Here is a 20,081-nt window from a genome sequence, read left to right as displayed (position 1 = left end):
ACCCTGTAGTGTAGACCCCTAGGAGGACAGTAGTCACCCTGTAGTCACCAGATAGTCACCCTGTAGTGTAGACCCTAGGAGGACAGTAGTCACCCTGTAGTCACCAGATAGTCACCCTGTAGTGTAGACCCTAGGAGGACAGTAGTCACCCTGTAGTGCAGACCCCTAGGAGGACAGTAGTCACCCTGTAGTGTAGACCCCTAGGAGGACCATAGTCACCCTGTAGTGTAGACCCCTAGGAGGACAGTAGTCACCCTGTAGTGTAAACCCCTAGGAGGACCATAGTCACCCTGTAGTGTAGACACTAGGAGGACAGTAGTCACCCTGTAGTGTAGACCCCTAGGAGGACAGTAGTCACCCTGTAGTGTAGACCCCTAGGAGGACAGTAGTCACCCTGTAGTGTAGACCCCTAGGAGGACAGTAGTCACCCTGTAGTGTAGACCCTAGGAGGACAGTAGTCACCCTGTAGTGTAGACCCCTAGGAGGACAGTAGTCACCCTGTAGTCACCAGATAGTCACCCTGTAGTGTAGACCCTAGGAGGACAGTAGTCACCCTGTAGTGTAGACCCCTAGGAGGACAGTAGTCACCCTGTAGTGTAGACCCTAGGAGGACAGTAGTCACCCTGTAGTGTAGACCCCTAGGAGGACAGTAGTCACCCTGTAGTGTAGACCCTAGGAGGACAGTAGTCACCCTGTAGTGTAGACCCTAGGAGGACAGTAGACACCCTGTAGTGTAGACCCTAGGAGGACAGTAGTCACCCTGTAGTCACCAGATAGTCACCCTGTAGTGTAGACCCTAGGGGGACAGTAGTCACCCTGTAGTGTAGACCCTAGGAGGACCATAGTCACCCTGTAGTGTAGACCCCTAGGAGGACCATAGTCACCCTGTAGTGTAGACCCCTAGGAGGACAGTAGTCACCCTGTAGTGTAGACCCCTAGGAGGACAGTTGTCACCCTGTATTGTAGACCCTAGGAGGACAGTAGTCACCCTGTATTGTAGACCCCTAGGAGGACAGTAGTCACCCTGTATTGTAGACCCCTAGGAGGACAGTTGTCACCCTGTAGTGTAGACCCCTAGGAGGACAGTTGTCACCCTGTAGTGTAGACCCTAGGAGGACAGTAGTCACCCTGTATTGTAGACCCTAGGAGGACCATAGTCACCCTGTAGTGTAGACCCCTAGGAGGACAGTAGTCACCCTGTAGTGTAGACCCCTAGGAGGACAGTAGTCACCCTGTAGTGTAGACCCCTAGGAGGACCATAGTCACCCTGTAGTGTAGACCCTAGGAGGACAGTAGTCACCCTGTAGTCACCAGATAGTCACCCTGTAGTGTAGACCCTAGGAGGACAGTAGTCACCCTGTAGTGTAGACCCCTAGGAGGACAGTAACCCTGCAGTGTAGACCCCTAGGAGGACAGTAGTCACCCTGTAGTGTAGACCCCTAGGAGGACAGTAGTCACCCTGTAGTCACCAGATATTCACCCTGTAGTGTAGACCCTAGGAGGACCATAGTCACCCTGTAGTGTAGACCCTAGGAGGACCATAGTCACCCTGTAGTGTAGACCCCTAGGAGGACAGTAGTCGCCCTGTAGTGTAGACCATAGGAGGACAGTAGTCACCCTGTAGTGTAGACCCCTAGGAGGACCATAGTCACCCTGTAGTGTAGACCCTAGGAGGACAGTAGTCACCGGTAGTGTAGACCCCTAGGAGGACAGTTGTCACCCTGTAGTGTAGACCCTAGGAGGACAGTAGTCACCCTGTATTGTAGACCCCTAGGAGGACAGTTGTCACCCTGTAGTGTAGACCCCTAGGAGGACAGTAGTCACCCTGTAGTGTAGACCCTAGGAGGACAGTAGTCACCGGTAGTGTAGACCCCTAGGAGGACAGTAGTCACCCTGTAGTGTAGACCCTAGGAGGACAGTTGTCACCCTGTAGTGTAGACCCCTAGGAGGACAGTAGTCACCCTGTAGTGTAGACCCTAGGAGGACAGTAGTCACCGGTAGTGTAGACCCCTAGGAGGACAGTAGTCACCCTGTAGTCACCAGATACTGGTCTTGTTAATCTAATCACACATATACAGGGTCATACTGACATCACAGTAGTATGTAATATGGTGGTGTTGGATGGAGAGATGACATCACAGTAATATGGTGGTGTTGGATGGAGAGATGACATCACAGTAATATGGTGGTGTTGGATGGAGAGATGACATCACAGTAATATGATGGTGTTGGATAGAGAGATGACATCACAGTAATATGGTGGTGTTGGATGCAGAGATCACATTACAGTAATACATAATATGGTGGTGTTGGATGGAGAGATGACATCACAGTAATATGGTGGTGTTGGATAGAGAGATCACATCACAGTAATATGGTGGTGTTGGATGGAGAGATTACATCACAGTAATATGATGGTGTTGGATGGAGAGATGACATCACAGTAATATGGTGGTGTTGGATGGAGAGATGACATCACAGTAATATGATGGTGTTGGATGGAGAGATGACATCACAGTAATATGATGGTGTTGGATAGAGAGATGACATCACAGTAATATGGTGGTGTTGGATGCAGAGATCACATTACAGTAATATATAATATGATGGTGTTGGATGGAGAGATGACATCACAGTAATATGATGGTGTTGGATGGAGAGATGACATCACAGTAATATGGTGGTGTTGGATGGAGAGATGACATCACAGTAATATGATGGTGTTGGATAGAGAGATGACATCACAGTAATATGGTGGTGTTGGATGCAGAGATCACATTACAGTAATATATAATATGATGGTGTTGGATGGAGAGATGACATCACAGTAATATGGTGGTGTTGGATAGAGAGATCACATCACAGTAATATGGTGGTGTTGGATGCAGAGATGACATCACAGTAATATGGTGGTGTTGGATGGAGAGATGACATCACAGTAATATGATGGTGTTGGATGAAGAGATGACATCACAGTAGTATGTAATATGGTGGTGTTGGATGCAGAGATGACATCACAGTAATATGGTGGTGTTGGATGGAGAGATGACATCACAGTAATATGATGGTGTTGGATGGAGAGATGACATCACAGTAATATGGTGGTGTTGGATGCAGAGATGACATCACAGTAATATGGTGGTGTTGGATGCAGAGATGACATCACAGTAATATGATGGTGTTGGATAGAGAGATGACATCACAGTAATATGGTGGTGTTGGATGCAGAGATCACATTACAGTAATATAATATGATGGTGTTGGATGGAGAGATGACATCACAGTAATATGGTGGTGTTGGATAGAGAGATCACATCACAGTAATATGGTGGTGTTGGATGCAGAGATGACATCACAGTAATATGGTGGTGTTGGATGGAGAGATGACATCACAGTAATATGATGGTGTTGGATGAAGAGATGACATCACAGTAGTATGTAATATGGTGGTGTTGGATGCAGAGATGACATCACAGTAATATGGTGGTGTTGGATGGAGAGATGACATCACAGTAATATGATGGTGTTGGATGGAGAGATGACATCACAGTAATATGGTGGTGTTGGATGCAGAGATGACATCACAGTAATATGGTGGTGTTGGATGCAGAGATGACATCACAGTAATATGGTGGTGTTGGATGGAGAGATGACATCACAGTAATATGGTGGTGTTGGATGCAGAGATCACATCACAGTAATATGGTGGTGTTGGATGCAGAGATGACATCACAGTAATATGGTGGTGTTGGATGCAGAGATCACATCACAGTAATATGGTGGTGTTGGATGCAGAGATGACATCACAGTAATATGGTGGTGTTGGATGGAGAGATGACATCACAGTAATATGGTGGTGTTGGATGCAGAGATCACATCACAGTAATATGGTGGTGTTGGATGGAGAGATGACATCACAGTAATATGGTGGTGTTGGATGCAGAGATGACATCACAGTAATATGGTGGTGTTGGATGCAGAGATCACATCACAGTAATATGGTGGTGTTGGATGGAGAGATGACATCACAGTAATATGGTGGTGTTGGATGCAGAGATCACATCACAGTAATATGGTGGTGTTGGATGCAGAGATGACATCACAGTAATATGGTGGTGTTGGATGCAGAGATCACATCACAGTAATATGGTGGTGTTGGATGCAGAGATGACATCACAGTAATATGGTGGTGTTGGATGCAGAGATCACATCACAGCTTTTGGGTCCTGCAGTCCGTGATGCACAGTTTCTAGCAGAACTTCTGGTGTTTCGAACTGAATACGAATGAAGAGCGGGCTGGCACGGTTAAGAGCTTTGTTTGACGTACAGATTGGTTTCATACAACCGCTCTCAACACTGCAGACTTCCCCGTTGGTATTGGGTCGATTTTCAGGCAAGTTTATTTCACTAAAAAGACAGACCTGTGCAGTGCGAAAGTTCTTGTTTGAAACAGTAAATATCATTGGTTTAATATGTATCGGTTAACTCCCTTTTACCAAGGAATCACAAAGTCTTCTGGTCTGTATACTCTATCTTCCTGCAGGTATCCAACAGACCATTGAGCAGGAGGAGAGTCAGAACAAGTCTTCAGCTGACCTGAGGATACGCAAGACACAGGTGAGTCAGGAGGAGAGAAAGTGAGGAGTAGAGAGGGAGCGGAAGAGGAGTCAGGAGAGAGGAGTCAGGAGAGAGGAGTCAGGGGAGAGGAGTCAGGAGAGAGGAGTCAGGGGAGAGGAGTCAGGGGAGAGGAGTCAGGGGAGAGAGGAGTCAGGGGAGAGAGGAGTCAGGGGAGAGAGGAGTCAGGGGAGAGAGGAGTCAGGGGAGAGAGGAGTCAGGGGAGAGAGGAGTCAGGGGAGAGGAGTCAGTGACCTTAACGGACCTGTCTCCTGCCTCCCCCTCTCTCTCCACCCTCTCAGTTCAATTCAATTCAAGGGGCTTTATTGACATGGGAAACATATGTTAACATTGCCAAGCAAGTAGATAATAAGCAAAAGTGAAATAAACAATAATAAGTAAACATTACACTCACAGAAGTTCCAAAATAATAAAGACATTTCAAATGTCATATTATGTCTACATACAGTGTTGTAAGGATGTGCAAATAGTGACAGTTCCGTCCCCCTGTTTCTCCCCTGTCTCCCCGTCTCTCCCTCTCTCCTGTCCCCCGTCTCTCCCGTCCCCCTGTCTCTCCCTCTCTCCCGTCCCCTGTCTCTCCGTCTCTCCCGTCCCCCTGTCTCTCCGTCTCTCCCGTCCCCCTGTCTCTCCATCTCTCCCGTCCCCCTGTCTCTCCGTCTCTCCGGTCCCCCTGTCTCTCCGTCTCTCCCGTCCCGTCTCTCCCGTCCCCCTGTCTCTCCGTCTCTCCCGTCCCCCTGTCTCTCCCGTCCCCCTGTCTCTCCCTCTCTCCCGTCCCCCTGTCTCTCCCGTCCCCCTGTCTCTCCCGTCCCCTGTCTCTCCCGTCCCCCTGTCTCTCCGTCTCTCCCGTCCCCCTGTCTCTCCGTCTCTCCCGTCCCCTGTCTCTCCCGTCCCCCTGTCTCTCCGTCTCTCCCGTCCCCCTGTCTCCCTGTCTCTCCCGTCCCCCTGTCTCTCCGTCTCTCCCGTCCCCCTGTCTCTCCCGTCCCCCTGTCTCTCCGTCTCTCCCGTCCCCCTGTCTCTCCCGTCCCCCTGTCTCTCCGTCTCTCCCGTCCCCCTGTCTCTCCCGTCCCCCTGTCTCTCCGTCTCTCCCCTGTCTCTCCGTCTCTCCCGTCCCCCTGTCTCTCCCGTCCCCCTGTCTCTCCCGTCCCCTGTCTCTCCCGTCCCCCTGTCTCTCCGTCTCCCCCGTCCCTCCGTCTCTCCCCTGTCCCCCCGTCTCTCCCGTCCCCCTGTCTCCCCGTCTCCCCCGTCCCCCCGTCTCTCCCCTGTCTCCCCCGTCCCCCGTCTCTCCCCTGTCTCCCCGTCCCCTGTCTCTCCCGTCCCCCTGTCTCTCCGTCTCCCCCGTCCCCCGTCTCTCCCCTGTCTCCCCCGTCCCCCGTCTCTCCCCTGTCTCCCCGTCCCCTGTCTCTCCCGTCCCCCTGTCTCTCCGTCTCTCCCGTCCCCCTGTCTCTCCCGTCCCCCTGTCTCTCCCGTCCCCTGTCTCTCCCGTCCCCCTGTCTCTCCGTCTCCCCGTCCCTCCGTCTCTCCCCTGTCTCTCCGTCTCTCCCGTCCCCCCGTCTCTCCCGTCCCCCTGTCTCCCCCGTCCCCCCGTCTCTCCCCTGTCTCCCCCGTCCCCCGTCTCTCCCCTGTCTCCCCGTCCCCTGTCTCTCCCGTCCCCCTGTCTCTCCGTCTCCCCCGTCCCCCGTCTCTCCCCTGTCTCCCCCGTCCCCCGTCTCTCCCCTGTCTCCCCGTCCCCTGTCTCTCCCGTCCCCCTGTCTCCCCGTCTCTCCCGTCCCCCTGTCTCTCCCTCTCTCCTGCCCCCGTCTCTCCCCTGTCTCCCCCGTCTCTCCCCTGTCTCCCCGTCCCCTGTCTCTCCCATCCCCCTGTCTCTCCGTCTCCCCCGTCCCCCGTCTCTCCCCTGTCTCCCCGTCCCCCTGTCTCTCCCGTCCCCCTGTCTCTCCCTCTCTCCTGCCCCCGTCTCTCCCCTGTCTCCCCCGTCCCCCGTCTCTCCCCTGCCTCCCCGTCCCCTGTCTCTCCCATCCCCCTGTCTCTCCGGTCCCCCTGTCTCTCCCCTGTCTCCCCATCTCTCCCATCCCCCCGTCTCTCCGTCCCCCCCGTCTCCCCCCTGTCTCCCATAGCACTCAACGCTGTCCCGTAAGTTTGTGGAGGTGATGTCAGAGTACAACGCCACCCAGTCAGACTACAGGGAGCGCTGCAAGGGACGTATCCAGAGACAGCTGGAGATCAGTGAGTACTGTACTCAACCTACTGGATGGATTCAGTTCAACACCACTGTATTGTCCACTAAAAGCTGCACCTCAACTGGAGATTAGTCACACACACACACACATGCTCTCACACACACACACACACGCACACGCACACGCACACGCACACACACTCACACTCACACACACATGCACTCACACAGTCTAAGTGAACTCCATACCATGTAACCAGCAAGTCAATCAGCTGAGCCTTTGGCTGCTGCAGTCCCATCTTCCCATCACCACCTGAGGGTCCAACAGTTAAATTGTGCTTTAGGGAATTTTCCTGTGTGTAATGGGATGATTACTATCTACCTCTACACAGAGGGCATTCAGTCACCACAGCAGGCAGGTGATTTTGGTGTGTGTGTGTGTGTGTGTGTGTGTGTGTGTGTGTGTGTGTGTGTGTGTGTGTGTGTGTGTGTGTGTGTGTGCGCCAGCCTGTTTCTGTACTGATCAGCCTGCTTCCCTCTGATCTCTGATCAGGCCAAAGCTGTGTTCGAATACTTAATGAGTATATACTACATACTATAAGTTAATTTTAGTATACTGTAAACTAACAGTTTCGTTTCAGTTTTGCGTACTAGCTCTTCGACCTGTCTACCGGAAGTTGATGCCGTTGCTATGCAACCTCTTGCTAGCTAGTTAGCATAACAAATGACTAGTTTGATATTTTACAACTTTGTGTGTGTTTTTAAATTCGATCTAGAGTGCCAGAGTGCGCTCGTAAATTCAAAGCGTTGTCAGATTGTCCGTTTGTAAATGCAGAGCGTTTCGCTCTCGGAGCGCACAATGAACGCTCTGGCCCGAGGAGTAGGGTTGATTTGAGCATTCTGACTAAGCTATCGTTGGCTAGCTTGCTAGCTACTTCCAGACACAAATAAGACCACTCTGGTCATTTTACTCACGCTAGCAGGGCTATTTAGGCAGTTTTATCCAGAGCGTTGGTGACTGTAACTGTGCTGCTGGTAACAATAGAATTACACTTTTTTGCTAATGTTTACTGACACTGGCAATATTCAACTGGTGTTGAGTGCTCGTAATTTCATTATTCTGCGCTCTGGTACACTCAGACGAGAGTGCTCTGAAATCGGAGTAGATAGCCAGAGCAAATTTACGAAAGCACCCGAATGTCCATCGAGAACGCACAACCACTATACCATTTAGCTAAGAATGACAGGAATAATCAAGTCAATAAACGTTGAGTAGTTAGTTTGATAGCAGATAGTTAATATACTGGCAAGTTTGATGTATAAGTAGCCAACTGACGTTAGGTAGCTAAGTTAGCTAACAACATACTGCTGTAATGATATGCTATGTGGTTCGTAAGGACAGCGTAGCTAACAAATTGTCAGCCAACAACGTGTAAGGTAACTTATTTGAAAAGGCATTACTTTATTACATTGCTTAACATTTTTCATAGTTAGTTAAAGCAGTGAATTTGTATCGTTGTACTACAGCTGCATATTTTCTGCCGTATTCTTCAAATCTGAAAACGATGTGAAGCCACGCCCATTTCCTGAAGAATTGCTTTATGGGCCCTAAAGTCCGGAAATAGTATCCTCTGCGTGCATACTTCAAATTTTGCCGAATTTAGTACGACATCCTGGAACTTTTGGCATACTAACTACATCATACTGTAACGACACGGTATTGTGTTCTGTGTTTGTGGGTGTGTTATGGTTCTCATGGCTACTAGCAGGGGTTAAATATGTCAGGACAGATGGAAAGGTTGGGGGGGTATGATGGGTAATCCCGCGGGGTTTGGAAATGCATAAATAGGGATTACTGTCTCATCTCTCTCTCTTCTGTTCGGGGCCTTGATCTGTTCCTATGAGAGTGACGAGTGACCCTTAACTCGACATGGTATAATTGTGTACGTTCGGCATTTAGCGGCGTGGGCTGTGGCCTGAACAATAGCCCAGTTTAGGAATAAACCTGTGTTCTGACCTGCACACCTAGAGTCTGTCTCTTTTCCTTTTATGACCCAGCCGGGTCATTACAATACTATGACCAATAAGCATACTATATACTCAATTCAGGTCACAAAATAGTACGGTTAGTACGAATATTTGAACACAGCTCATGTCTGTCTGATTTGTCAGGTATTATATCCTGTCTCTAGATTTCTGTAACAGGCACTGTCAGGGCCCCTGCCAGCCTGGGGTTATACGCTCCATAGTCCCAGTTTGCCCAGGTTGGCATGGCAATAGACATACAAACATACATACATACACACAGGCAGAGAGGCATAACTGTTACCTATAACAGAGTCACCTCCAACCCACTTGTCAGCTGCTGTAGTCACAGGTGGGCCTGCCTGATATCAAGAAACAGCAGGCATGGGATTAGAAAGAAAGACACGTAGAGAGAGGGTGAGAGGTAGAGAGCGAGAGGTGTAGGGACAGAGTAATGGGGAGAAACAGAGAGAGAGAGGTATAGGGACAGAGTAATGGGGAGAAACAGAGAGAGAGAGGTATAGGGACAGAGTAATGGGGTGAAACAGAGAGAGAGAGAGAGGTGTAGGGACAGAGTAATGGGGAGAAACAGAGAGAGAGAGAGAGAGAGAGAGGTGTAGGGACAGAGTAATGGGGAGAAAGAGAGAGGTGTAGGGACAGAGTAAAGGGGAGAAACAGAGAGAGTGATCGGTACAGGATGAGGTAGGCTTTTGAGACAAAACATGGAGAAGTCTCTCTTGTTTGCCCTCACCAGACCTATTGAGGTCTATTCTATTATGACCTATTGAGGTCTGCTCTATTATGACCTATTGAGGTCTGCTCTATTATGACCTACTGAGGCCTGCTCTATTATGACCTACTGAGGTCTGCTCTATTATGACCTACTGAGGTCTGCTCTATTATGACCTACTGAGGTCAATTCTATTATGACCTACTGAGGTCTGCTCTATTATGACCTATTGAGGTCTATTCTATTATGACCTACTGAGGTCTGCTCTATTATGACCTATTGAGGTCTGCTCTATTATGACCTACTGAGGCCTGCTCTATTATGACCTACTGAGGTCTGCTCTATTATGACCTACTGAGGTCTGCTCTATTATGACCTACTGAGGTCTATTCTATTATGACCTACTGAGGTCTATTCTATTATGACCTACTGAGGTCTATTCTATTATGACCTACTGAGGTCTATTCTATTATGACCTATTGAGGTCTGCTCTATTATGACCTACTGAGGTCTGCTCTATTATGACCTACTGAGGTCTGCTCTATTATGACCTATTGAGGTCTATTCTATTATGGCCTATTGAGGTCTGCTCTATTATGACCTATTGAGGTCTATTCTATTATGACCTACTGAGACCTGCTCTATTATGACCTATTGAGGTCTATTCTATTATGGCCTATTGAGGTCTATTCTATTATGGCCTATTAAGGTCTATTCTATTATGACCTACTGAGGTCTGCTCTATTATGACCCACTGAGGTCTGCTCTATTATGACCTATTGACTTCTGCTCTATTATGACCTATTGATCTCTACTCTATTATGGGCATTAATATGGAGTTTGTCCTCCCTTTGCTGCTATAACATCCTCCACTCTTCTGGGAAGGCTTTCCACTAGATGTTGGAACATTGCTGCAGGGACTTGCTTCCATTCAGCCACACGAGCATTAGTGAGGTCAGGCACTGATGTTGGGATATTAGGCCTGGCTCACAGTTGGCGTTCTAATTCATCCCAAAGGTGTTTGATGGGGTTGAAGTTAAGGCTCTGTACAGGCCAGTCAAGTTCTTCCACACTGATCTTAACAAACCATTTCTGTATGGACCTCGCTTTGTGCACAGGGGCATTGTCATGTTGAAACAGGAAAGACTCTTCCCCAAACTGTTTCTACAAACATAAAAGCACAGAATCGTCTAGAATGTTATTCTATGCTGTAGCGTTAAGATTTCCCTTCACTGGAACTAAGGGGCCTAGCCCGAACCATGACAAACAGCACCAGATTATTCTTCTTCCACCAAACTTTACAGTTGGCACTATGCATTTGGGCAGGTAGTGTCCTCCTCGTATCCGTCAAACCGCCAGATGGAGAAGCATGATTCATCACTCCAGAGAACGTGTTTCCACTGCTCCAGAGTCCAATGGTGCTGAGCTTGACACCACTCCAGCCGACGCCTGGCATTGCGCATGGTGATCTTAGGCTTGTGTGCGGCTGCTCGGCCATGGAAACCCAGTTCAGGAAGCTCCCAACGAACAGTTCTTGTGCTGACGCTGCTTCCAGAGGTAGTTTGGAACTCAGTAGTGAGTGTTGCAACCTAGGACAGACGATTTTTAGGTGCTTCAGGAGTGGCTTCAAGACAAGTCTCTGAATGTCCTTGAGTGGCTCAGCCAGAACCCGGACTTGAACTCAATCTAACATCTCTGGAGAGACCTGAAAATAGCTGTGCAGCAATGCTCCCCATCCAAACTGACAGAGGTTGAGAGGATCTGCAGAAAAGAAAGGGAGAAACTCCCAAAGTACAGCTGTGCCAAGCTTGTATCTTCATACCCAAGAAGGCTGTAATCGCTGCCAAAGGTGCTTCAACAAGGTACTGAGTAAAGGGTCTGAATACTTATGTAAATGTAAAATTTCAGTTTCAGTTTTTTATTTTTTATAAATTTGAAAAAATGTCTAAAAATCAGTTTTCACTTTGTCATTACGGGTTATTGTGTGTAGATTGAGTGGGGGGGGGGGGGGAAATTATTGAATACATTTTATAATAAGGCTGTAATGTAACAAAATGTGGAAAAAGTCAAGGGGTCTGAATACTTTCCAAATACACTGTATACTGTTATAAAGGTCAGGAAATATATATATATTTTTACACATATTTAACCCATTTTTTGGGTAGGCAAAACTCTACCGTACCTTCATACTTCCAATAAAAATAAATAAACCGATACCGGTTACCTTCAGACGTGTTCGTGAGAATCTCCCGTTTCGACAGTGTGGTCACATAAGTTTGTAGCCTAAACGGTCGAACTCTACAGCACAACGGTACGAACTTCAGACGAGGCCCCTGACACTTGTGGGGGTTGTAGAGCAAAACGGAGACCACCGTCGTGTTCCAGAGAGTTGCCATAATAGTACTGTAGGTCAAACTGTTTGGATATTGAATATCCCTTTGAGCATTGGGAAGTTATTAATTACACTTTGGGTGGTGTATCAATAGACCCCGTCACTACAAAGATACAGGCATCTTTCCTAACTCAGTTGCCAGAGAGGAAGGAAACCACTCAGGGATTTCACGATCAGGCCAATGGTGACTTTAAAACAGTTATAGTTTAATGGCTGTGATAGGAGAAAACTGAGGATGGATCAACAACATTGTAGCTACTTCACAATACTAACCTAATTGACAGCGTGAAAAGAAGGAAGCCTTTACAGAATACAAATATTCCAAAACATGCATCCTGTTTGCAATAAGGCACTAAAGTAAAACTGCAAAAAACTGTGGCAAATAAATTAACTTTATGTCCTGAATACAAATTGTTATGTTTGGGGCAAATCCAACACAACACATCACTGAGTACCACTCTTCATATTTTCAAGCATGGTGGTGGCTGCATCATGTTATGGGTATGCTTGTCATCGGCAAGAAACGGAATAGAGCTAAGCCCAGGCAAAATCCTAAAGGAAAACCTGGTTCAGTGTGGTTTCCAACAGACACTGAGAGACAAATGTACCTTTCACCAGGACAATAACCTAAAACACAAGGCCAAATATACACTTGAGTTGCTTACCAAGACGACATTGAATATTCCTGAGTTGCCTACTTAGTTTTGACTTAAATCGTCTTGAAAATCTATGGCAAGACTTCTATGGCCGTCTAGCAATGATCAACAACCAACTTGACAGAGCTTGAAGAATAATAAAAAAGAATCACGTGCAAATATTGTACAATCCAGGTGTGCAAATCTTTTAGACTTACCCAGAAAGACTCACAGCTGTAAACACTGCCAAAGGTGATTCTAACATGTATTGACTCAGGGTTGTGAATAGTTATGTAAATGAAATATTTCTGTATTTTATTTATTAATTAATTTGAAAAAAAATCAAAAAACATGTTTTCACTGTCATTGTGTAGATGGATGAGAAACAAAATAATCGATTTTTAATTCAGGCTGTAACACAACAGTATGTGGAATAACTCGGCAGGTAGCCTAGTGGTTAGAGGAGGCAGGTAGCCTAGTGGTTAGAGGAGGCAGGTAGCCTAGTGGTTAGAGGAGGCAGGTAGCCTAGTGGTTAGAGGAGGCAGGTAGCCTAGTGGTTAGAGGAGGCAGGTAGCCTAGTGGTTAGAGGAGGCAGGTAGCCTAGTGGTTAGAGGAGGCAGGTAGCCTAGTGGTTAGAGGAGGCAGGTAGCCTAGTGGTTAGAGGAGGCAGGTAGCCTAGTGGTTAGAGGAGGCAGGTAGCCTAGTGGTTAGAGGAGGCAGGTAGCCTAGTGGTTAGAGGAGGCAGGTAGCCTAGTGGTTAGAGGAGGCAGGTAGCCTAGTGGTTAGAGGAGGCAGGTAGCCTAGTGGTTAGAGGAGGCAGGTAGCCTAGTGGTTAGAGGAGGCAGGTAGCCTGGTGGTTAGAGGCAGGTAGCCTGGTGGTTAGAGGCAGGTAGCCTGGTGGTTAGAGGCAGGTAGCCTGGTGGTTAGAGGAGGCAGGTAGCCTGGTGGTTAGAGGAGGCAGGTAGCCTAGTGGTTAGAGGAGGCAGGTAGCCTAGTGGTTAGAGGAGGCAGGTAGCCTAGTGGTTAGAGGAGGCAGGTAGCCTAGTGGTTAGAGGAGGCAGGTAGCCTAGTGGTTAGAGGAGGCAGGTAGCCTAGTGGTTAGAGGAGGCAGGTAGCCTAGTGGTTAGAGGAGGCAGGTAGCCTAGTGGTTAGAGGAGGCAGGTAGCCTAGTGGTTAGAGGAGGCAGGTAGCCTAGTGGTTAGAGGAGGCAGGTAGCCTAGTGGTTAGAGGAGGCAGGTAGCCTAGTGGTTAGTGCACATTTGTGGCCTGCTGGAGGTCATTTTGCAGGGCTCTGGCAGTGCACCTCCTTACACAAAGGCGGAGGTAGCGGTCCTGCTGCTGGGTTGTTGCCCTCCTACGGCCTCCTCCACGTCTCCTGATGTACTGGCCTGTCTCCTGGTAGCGCCTGCATGCTCTGGACACTACGCTGACAGACACAGCAAACCTTTTTGCCACAGTTCGCATTGATGTGCCATCCTGGATGAACTGCACTACCTGAGCCACTTGTGTGGGTTGTAGACTCCGTCTCATGCTACCACTAGAGTGAGAGCACCGCCAGCATTCAAAAGTGACCAAAACATCAGCCAGGAAGCATAGGAACTGAGAAGTGGTCTGTGGTCACCACCTGCAGAATCACTCCTGTTTTGGGGGGTGTCTTGCTAATCGCCTATAATTTCCACCTTTTGTCTATTCCATTTGCACAACAGCATGTGAAATTTATTGTCAATCAGTGTTGCTTCCTAAGTGGACAGTTTGATTTCACAGAAGTGTGATTGACTTGGAGTTACATTGTGTTGTTTAAGTGTTCCCTTTATTTTTTTGAGCAGTGTATTTATATAATAACTTGAATGAGTAGGTGTGTCCAAACATTTGACTGGTACTGTATATGAAGGCACAAAGGTTCAGGTCTAGGCAACTTAACTTAATATAACAGCGTCACGAGTCCCAGGAGTTTAATATATCTACTGTGCTTCCTCAGGGCTGTGTGCTGACTTAATGGGGCTTTAGTAATGTAGATTCCTTCGCACTAGGAATCCATCTGAATGCATATTGCATATACATATTCATTAGGACATGTGCTCTCCACTTTCACGTGTGGCTCGACACCGAGAGCGATGCTGTTTGTTGAAACATTCCATCTCACCATCGATTTAAGATGTCTAATATCCTACCCACGCATGAATTTACATGGGTAATGAGCGTATGATGTCACAATCTGCACCGTACACACACACACACACAGATACTATTGCTGTAGTATACTTTCTGTTAACAGGTTGAACCTTTTGTTAGGTCTTTTTTAACGATATCAGTCATATAAAAGTTTGTTATATATAATACATCATGATATCAGTCAGCTGTTTGGGGACTTCACAGACTCATGTTGGGTTTGTCTGTGTTATGGTCTCCATGGTAACCTGCCAGAGCCTCCTTCAGCGCCTGTCAAAGGGTCAACAAAGGATGATATTGTATGTGTGCGTATAAGATAATGTACCTTCTCCTTGACTACACACCAGTCAGTCTGTTGTGCCTGCCTCTTCCATGCTATGGCCTGTTATGAGGTTTGGGTTGTTTTCAGCAAAAGTGACCTCACCAATAAGGTTTAAATTTAGCCGAGGTAAATGTGATTTTAGTACATTCAGTAATCAACCAAAATGGAGAGAGAAACAGAGAGATGGGAGAGAGAGAGAGAAACAAAGAGATGGAGGAGAGAGAGAGCGAGAAACAAAGAGATGGAGGAGAGAGAGAGCGAGAAACAGAGATGGAGGAGAGAGCGAGAGAGAGAGATGGAGGAGAGAGAGAGAGAAAGAAATATGGAGGAGAGATCGAGAGAGAGAGATGGAGGGGTGGATGAGAGAGAGAGAAACAGAAATATGGAGGAGAGATCGAGAGAGAGAGAGATGGAGGGGTGGAGGAGAGAGAGAGAAACAGAAAAATGGAGGAGAGATCGAGAGAGAGAGATGGAGGGGTGGAGGAGAGAGAGAGAGAGAAACATAAATATGGAGGAGAGATCGAGAGCGATGGAGGGGTGGAGGAGAGAGAGAGCGAGAAACAAAGAGATGGAGGAGAGAGCGAGAGAGAGAGATGGAGGGGTGGAGGAGAGAGCGAGAGAGAAACAGAAATATGGAGGAGAGATCGAGAGAGAGAGAGATGGAGGGGTGGAGGAGAGAGAGAGGCAATTGCATCTTGTGAAACCCAACTTGCGAGAGACAAATGTTATGAGGGATACATTTGAAGGGCTGCGAAACGGGCGTCATCTCCTGCTCTATCTGTCCTCTCTCCTTCTCCTCATTTGAGTGATTGTCCCGTGACGCACACACACACTGGTATCTATCAGAGGGCAGCTGCATCAGTATTCTAACCAGGAAGGTAATCATGGGCCCTGACCCCCCGACCACTATTACTCACCATCACAGCCACAACCCTGACCCCCAGACACACACACACACACACACAAACACACACACACACACACACACACACACACACACACACACACACACACACACACACACACACACACACATACACACACACATACACACATACATACATACATACATACATACATACATACATACATACATACATACATTAGCTCCAGCCTCTCCTCCTGTCCCAGTCCTGGGCATGGTCTAATGAAGCCTGGTCCATGAGAGACAGGTGATTTAAAGGGGCAATCAGCAGTTGGTACATCCATTTTTTTTAAACTTTTAAAGTCATGATATATACCCATTGATTCTTGAAGAATTGAACTTCTCTTCACAAGCTTAGTTCAACTGACATACCCCACCAGAACCCAAAATATAAGCTTGTATAAGCAATGTTGGCAGTTACTGTTCCTAGGCCGTAATATAAAATACGAATTTGTTCTTAACTGACTTGCCTAGTTAAATAAAGGTAAAATAAAAAAATGTAATTGTAAACAAACACAGCCTGAAACCATGGTTACAACTATAAGTTGATGTCATGGAATGGTCAGTCCTTCCATCTATAGCTCTGACTATTAATGCAGCACCATTCCTCATCCTCTTACCAATACAGTGGTAAGGTGAGCTGCAGATTGCCCTTTAAAGGTGCAGATCCTGAAGTATGAGCGCTCACCAGAGAAACAGAGGTGGTGACGGAGGTGGTGGCGGAGGTGGTGACGGAGGTGGTGACGGAGGTGGTGACGGAGGTGGTGACGGAGGTGGTGACGGAGGTGGTGACGGAGGTGGTGACGGAGGTGGTGACAGAGAGGAAGGTGGAGACAGGTATAGAGGGATGTGGAGAGGGAGCTGGCGACTGAGGTGGAGGTGGAGACTGAGGTGGAGACTGAGGTGGAGGTGGAGGCTGAGGTGGAGAGGGACAGGGAGGTGGAGAGGGAGTGGGAGCATCTGGGAGAGAGATATAACTGTGAGCCTCTCACTGCTCCTTAATTAATCTACAGACAGGGAGCACAGGAGGAGAGGAGGGGGAGGAGGGGGAGGAGGGAGAGGAGGGGGAGGAGGGACTAGAAAGAAATTGAGAATCCTATTCAACCAAAAACACAGCAACCCAGAAAACGTTAGCTTTGGACTTCACTAAAATTGGAACACACTAAACAAACAACAACACAAAGAATTATCTATCCAAAACGGAGATGTATGGATAAACCACGTGTCCAATCTTTTTGGCTCTATAACAAAGAACAAACAGCAAAAACATATACATGATCAAATAGAAATCTTAGAATCAACTATTAAAGACTACCAGAACCCACTGGATTATCCAATTACCTTGACGGAACTACAGGACAAAATACAAACCCTTCCAACCCCCAAAAAGGCATGTGGTGTTGATGGTTTAACAAAATGATAAAATACACAGACCCCAAATTCAAATGGGCTATTCTTAAACTATTCAACATTATCCTCAGCTCTGGCATCCCCAATATTTGGAACCAAGGCCTGGTCCCCCCAATCCACAAAAGTGGAGACAAATTTGACCCCAATAACTACTGTCGGGTGCTGAAGACCAGGAGGACTAACTCTTCAGAGATTATTTTTCCAAAATGTGTTTCTTTCATTCTTGCAAAGACAGCTATAGATCATAACTGCTACGTCGTCTACGCAGCATGAGAAAGACAGCTGTAGATCTTATTGATTTCCTCTCCCACTGTCTTTTTAATCTGAATGAATGAGCCTGGGGGTGACTGTTGGATCTGTGAATGAGCCTGGGGGTGACTGTTGGATCTGTGAAGGAGCCTGGGGGTGACTGTTGGTTCTAATAATGAGCCTGGGGGTGACTGTTGGTTCTGTTAATGAGCCTGGGGGTGACTGTTGGATCTGTGAATGAGCCTGGGGGTGACTGTTGTATCTGTGAATGAGCCTGGGGGTGACTGTTGGATCTGTGAAGGAGCCTGGGGGTGACTGTTGGTTCTGTGAAGGAGCCTGGGGGTGACTGTTGGTTCTGTGAATGAGCCTGGGGGTGACTGTTGTATCTGTGAATGAGCCTGGGGGTGACCTTTGGATCTGTGAATGAGCCTGGGGGTGACTGTTGGATCTGTGAATGAGCCTGGGGGTGACTGTTGGTTCTGTTAATGAGCCTGGGGGTGACTGTTGGTTCCGTGAATGAGCCTGGGGGTGACTGTTGGATCTGTGAATGAGCCTGGGTGTGACTGTTGGATCTGTGAATGAGCCTGGGGGTGACTGTTGGATCTGTGAATGAGCCTGGGGGTGACTGTTGGTTCTGTGAATGAGCCTGGGGGTGACTGTTGGATCTGTGAATGAGCCTGGGGGTGACTGTTGGTTCTGTGAATGAGCCTGGGGGTGACTGTTGGTTCTGTGAATGAGCCTGGGAGTGACTGTTGGTTCTGTGATTGAGCCTGGGGGTGACTGTTGGATCTGTGAATGAGCCTGTCGGTGACTGTTGGTTCTGTGAATGAACCTGTGGGTGACTGTTGGATCTGTGAATGAGCCTGGGGGTGACTGTTGGATCTGTGAATGAGCCTGGGGGTGACTGTTGGTTCTGTGAATGAGCCAGGGGGTGACTGTTGGTTCTGTGAATGAGCCTGGGAGTGAGTGTTGGTTCTGTGAATGAGCCTGGGGGTGACTGTTGTATCTGTGAATGAGCCTGTTGGTGACTGTTGGATCTGTGAAGGAACCTGGGGGTGACTGTTGGTTATAATAATGAGCCTGGGGGTGACTGTTGGTTCTGTGAATGAGCCTGGGGGTGACTGTTGGATCTGTGAATGAGCCTTGGGGTTGACTGTTGGTTCTGTGAATGAGCCTGGGGGTGACTGTTGGATCTGTGAATGAGCCTGGGGGTGACTGTTGGTTCTGTGAATGAGCCTGGGGTTGACTGTTGGATCTGTGAATGAGCCTGGGAGTGACTGTTGGTTCTAATAATGAGCCTGGGGGTGACTGTTGGTTCTGTTAATGAGCCTGGGGGTGACTGTTGGATCTGTGAATGAGCCTGGGGGTGACTGTTGGATCTGTGAATGAGCCTGGGGGTGACTATTGGATCTGTGAAGGAGCCTGGGTGTTACTGTTGGATCTGTGAAGGAGCCTGGGGGTGACTGTTGGTTCTGTCAATGAGCCTGGGGGTGACTGTTGGTTCTGTTAATGAGCCTGGGGGTGACTGTTGGATCTGTGAATGAGCCTGGGGGTGCCTGTTGGATCTGTGAATGAGCCTGAGGGTGACTGTTGGTTCTGTTAATGAGCCTGGGGGTGACTGTTGGTTCTGTGAATGAGCCTGGGGGTGACTGTTGGATCTGTGAATGAGCCTGGGAGTGACTGTTGGATCTGTGAATGAGCCTGGTGGTGACTTTTGGATCTGTGAATGAGCCTGGGGGTGACTGTTGGTTCTGTGAATGAGCCTGGGGGTGACTGTTGGATCTGTGAATGAGCCTGGGGGTGACTGTTGGTTCTGTGAATGAGCCTGGGGGTGACTGTTGGTTCTGTGAATGAGCCTGGGAGTGACTGTTGGTTCTGTGATTGAGCCTGGGGGTGACTGTTGGATCTGTGAATGAGCCTGGGGGTGACTGTTGGTTCTGTGAATGAGCCTGTGGGTGACTGTTGGATCTGTGAATGAGCCTGGGGGTGACTGTTGGATCTGTGAATGAGCCTAGGGGTGACTGTTGGATCTGTGAATGAGCCTAGGGGTGACTGTTGGTTCTGTGAATGAGCCTGGGGGTGACTGTTGGTTCTGTGAATGAGCCTGGGAGTGAGTGTTGGTTCTGTGAATGAGCCTGGGGGTGACTGTTGTATCTGTGAATGAGCCTGTTGGTGACTGTTGGATCTGTGAAGGAGCCTGGGGGTGACTGTTGGTTCTAATAATGAGCCTGGGGGTGACTGTTGGTTCTGTTAATGAGCCTGGGGGTGACTGTTGGATCTGTGAATGAGCCTGGGGGTGACTGTTGGATCTGTGAATGAGCCTGGGGGTGACTGTTGGATCTGTGAATGAGCCTTGGGGTTGACTGTTGGTTCTGTGAATGAGCCTGGGGGTGACTGTTGGATCTGTGAATGAGCC

At 48.3% G+C, this 20,081-nt stretch overlaps 1 protein-coding gene across 3 annotated transcripts in view; it reads left to right on the top strand.

The window, feature by feature from the left end:
- Positions 1 to 20,081, top strand: part of LOC129822403 (syntaxin-1A-like) — a 233,677-nt gene that overhangs the window by 183,498 nt on the left and 30,098 nt on the right. For all 3 annotated transcript variants that reach the window (XM_055880660.1, XM_055880661.1, XM_055880663.1), the window contains exons 5-6: positions 4,544 to 4,617; positions 6,747 to 6,855. In XM_055880660.1, coding sequence (XP_055736635.1) covers positions 4,544 to 4,617; positions 6,747 to 6,855 — 183 coding nt within the window. The remainder of the gene's footprint in view (positions 1 to 4,543; positions 4,618 to 6,746; positions 6,856 to 20,081) is intronic.

Source organism: Salvelinus fontinalis, chromosome 24 (assembly GCF_029448725.1).
Source record: "Salvelinus fontinalis isolate EN_2023a chromosome 24, ASM2944872v1, whole genome shotgun sequence".
In the NCBI taxonomy this organism is placed as follows: Eukaryota; Metazoa; Chordata; class Actinopteri; order Salmoniformes; family Salmonidae; genus Salvelinus; species Salvelinus fontinalis.
Note: the sequence above shows the minus strand (reverse complement) of the source record. Positions and strands in the feature narration are given on the sequence as shown.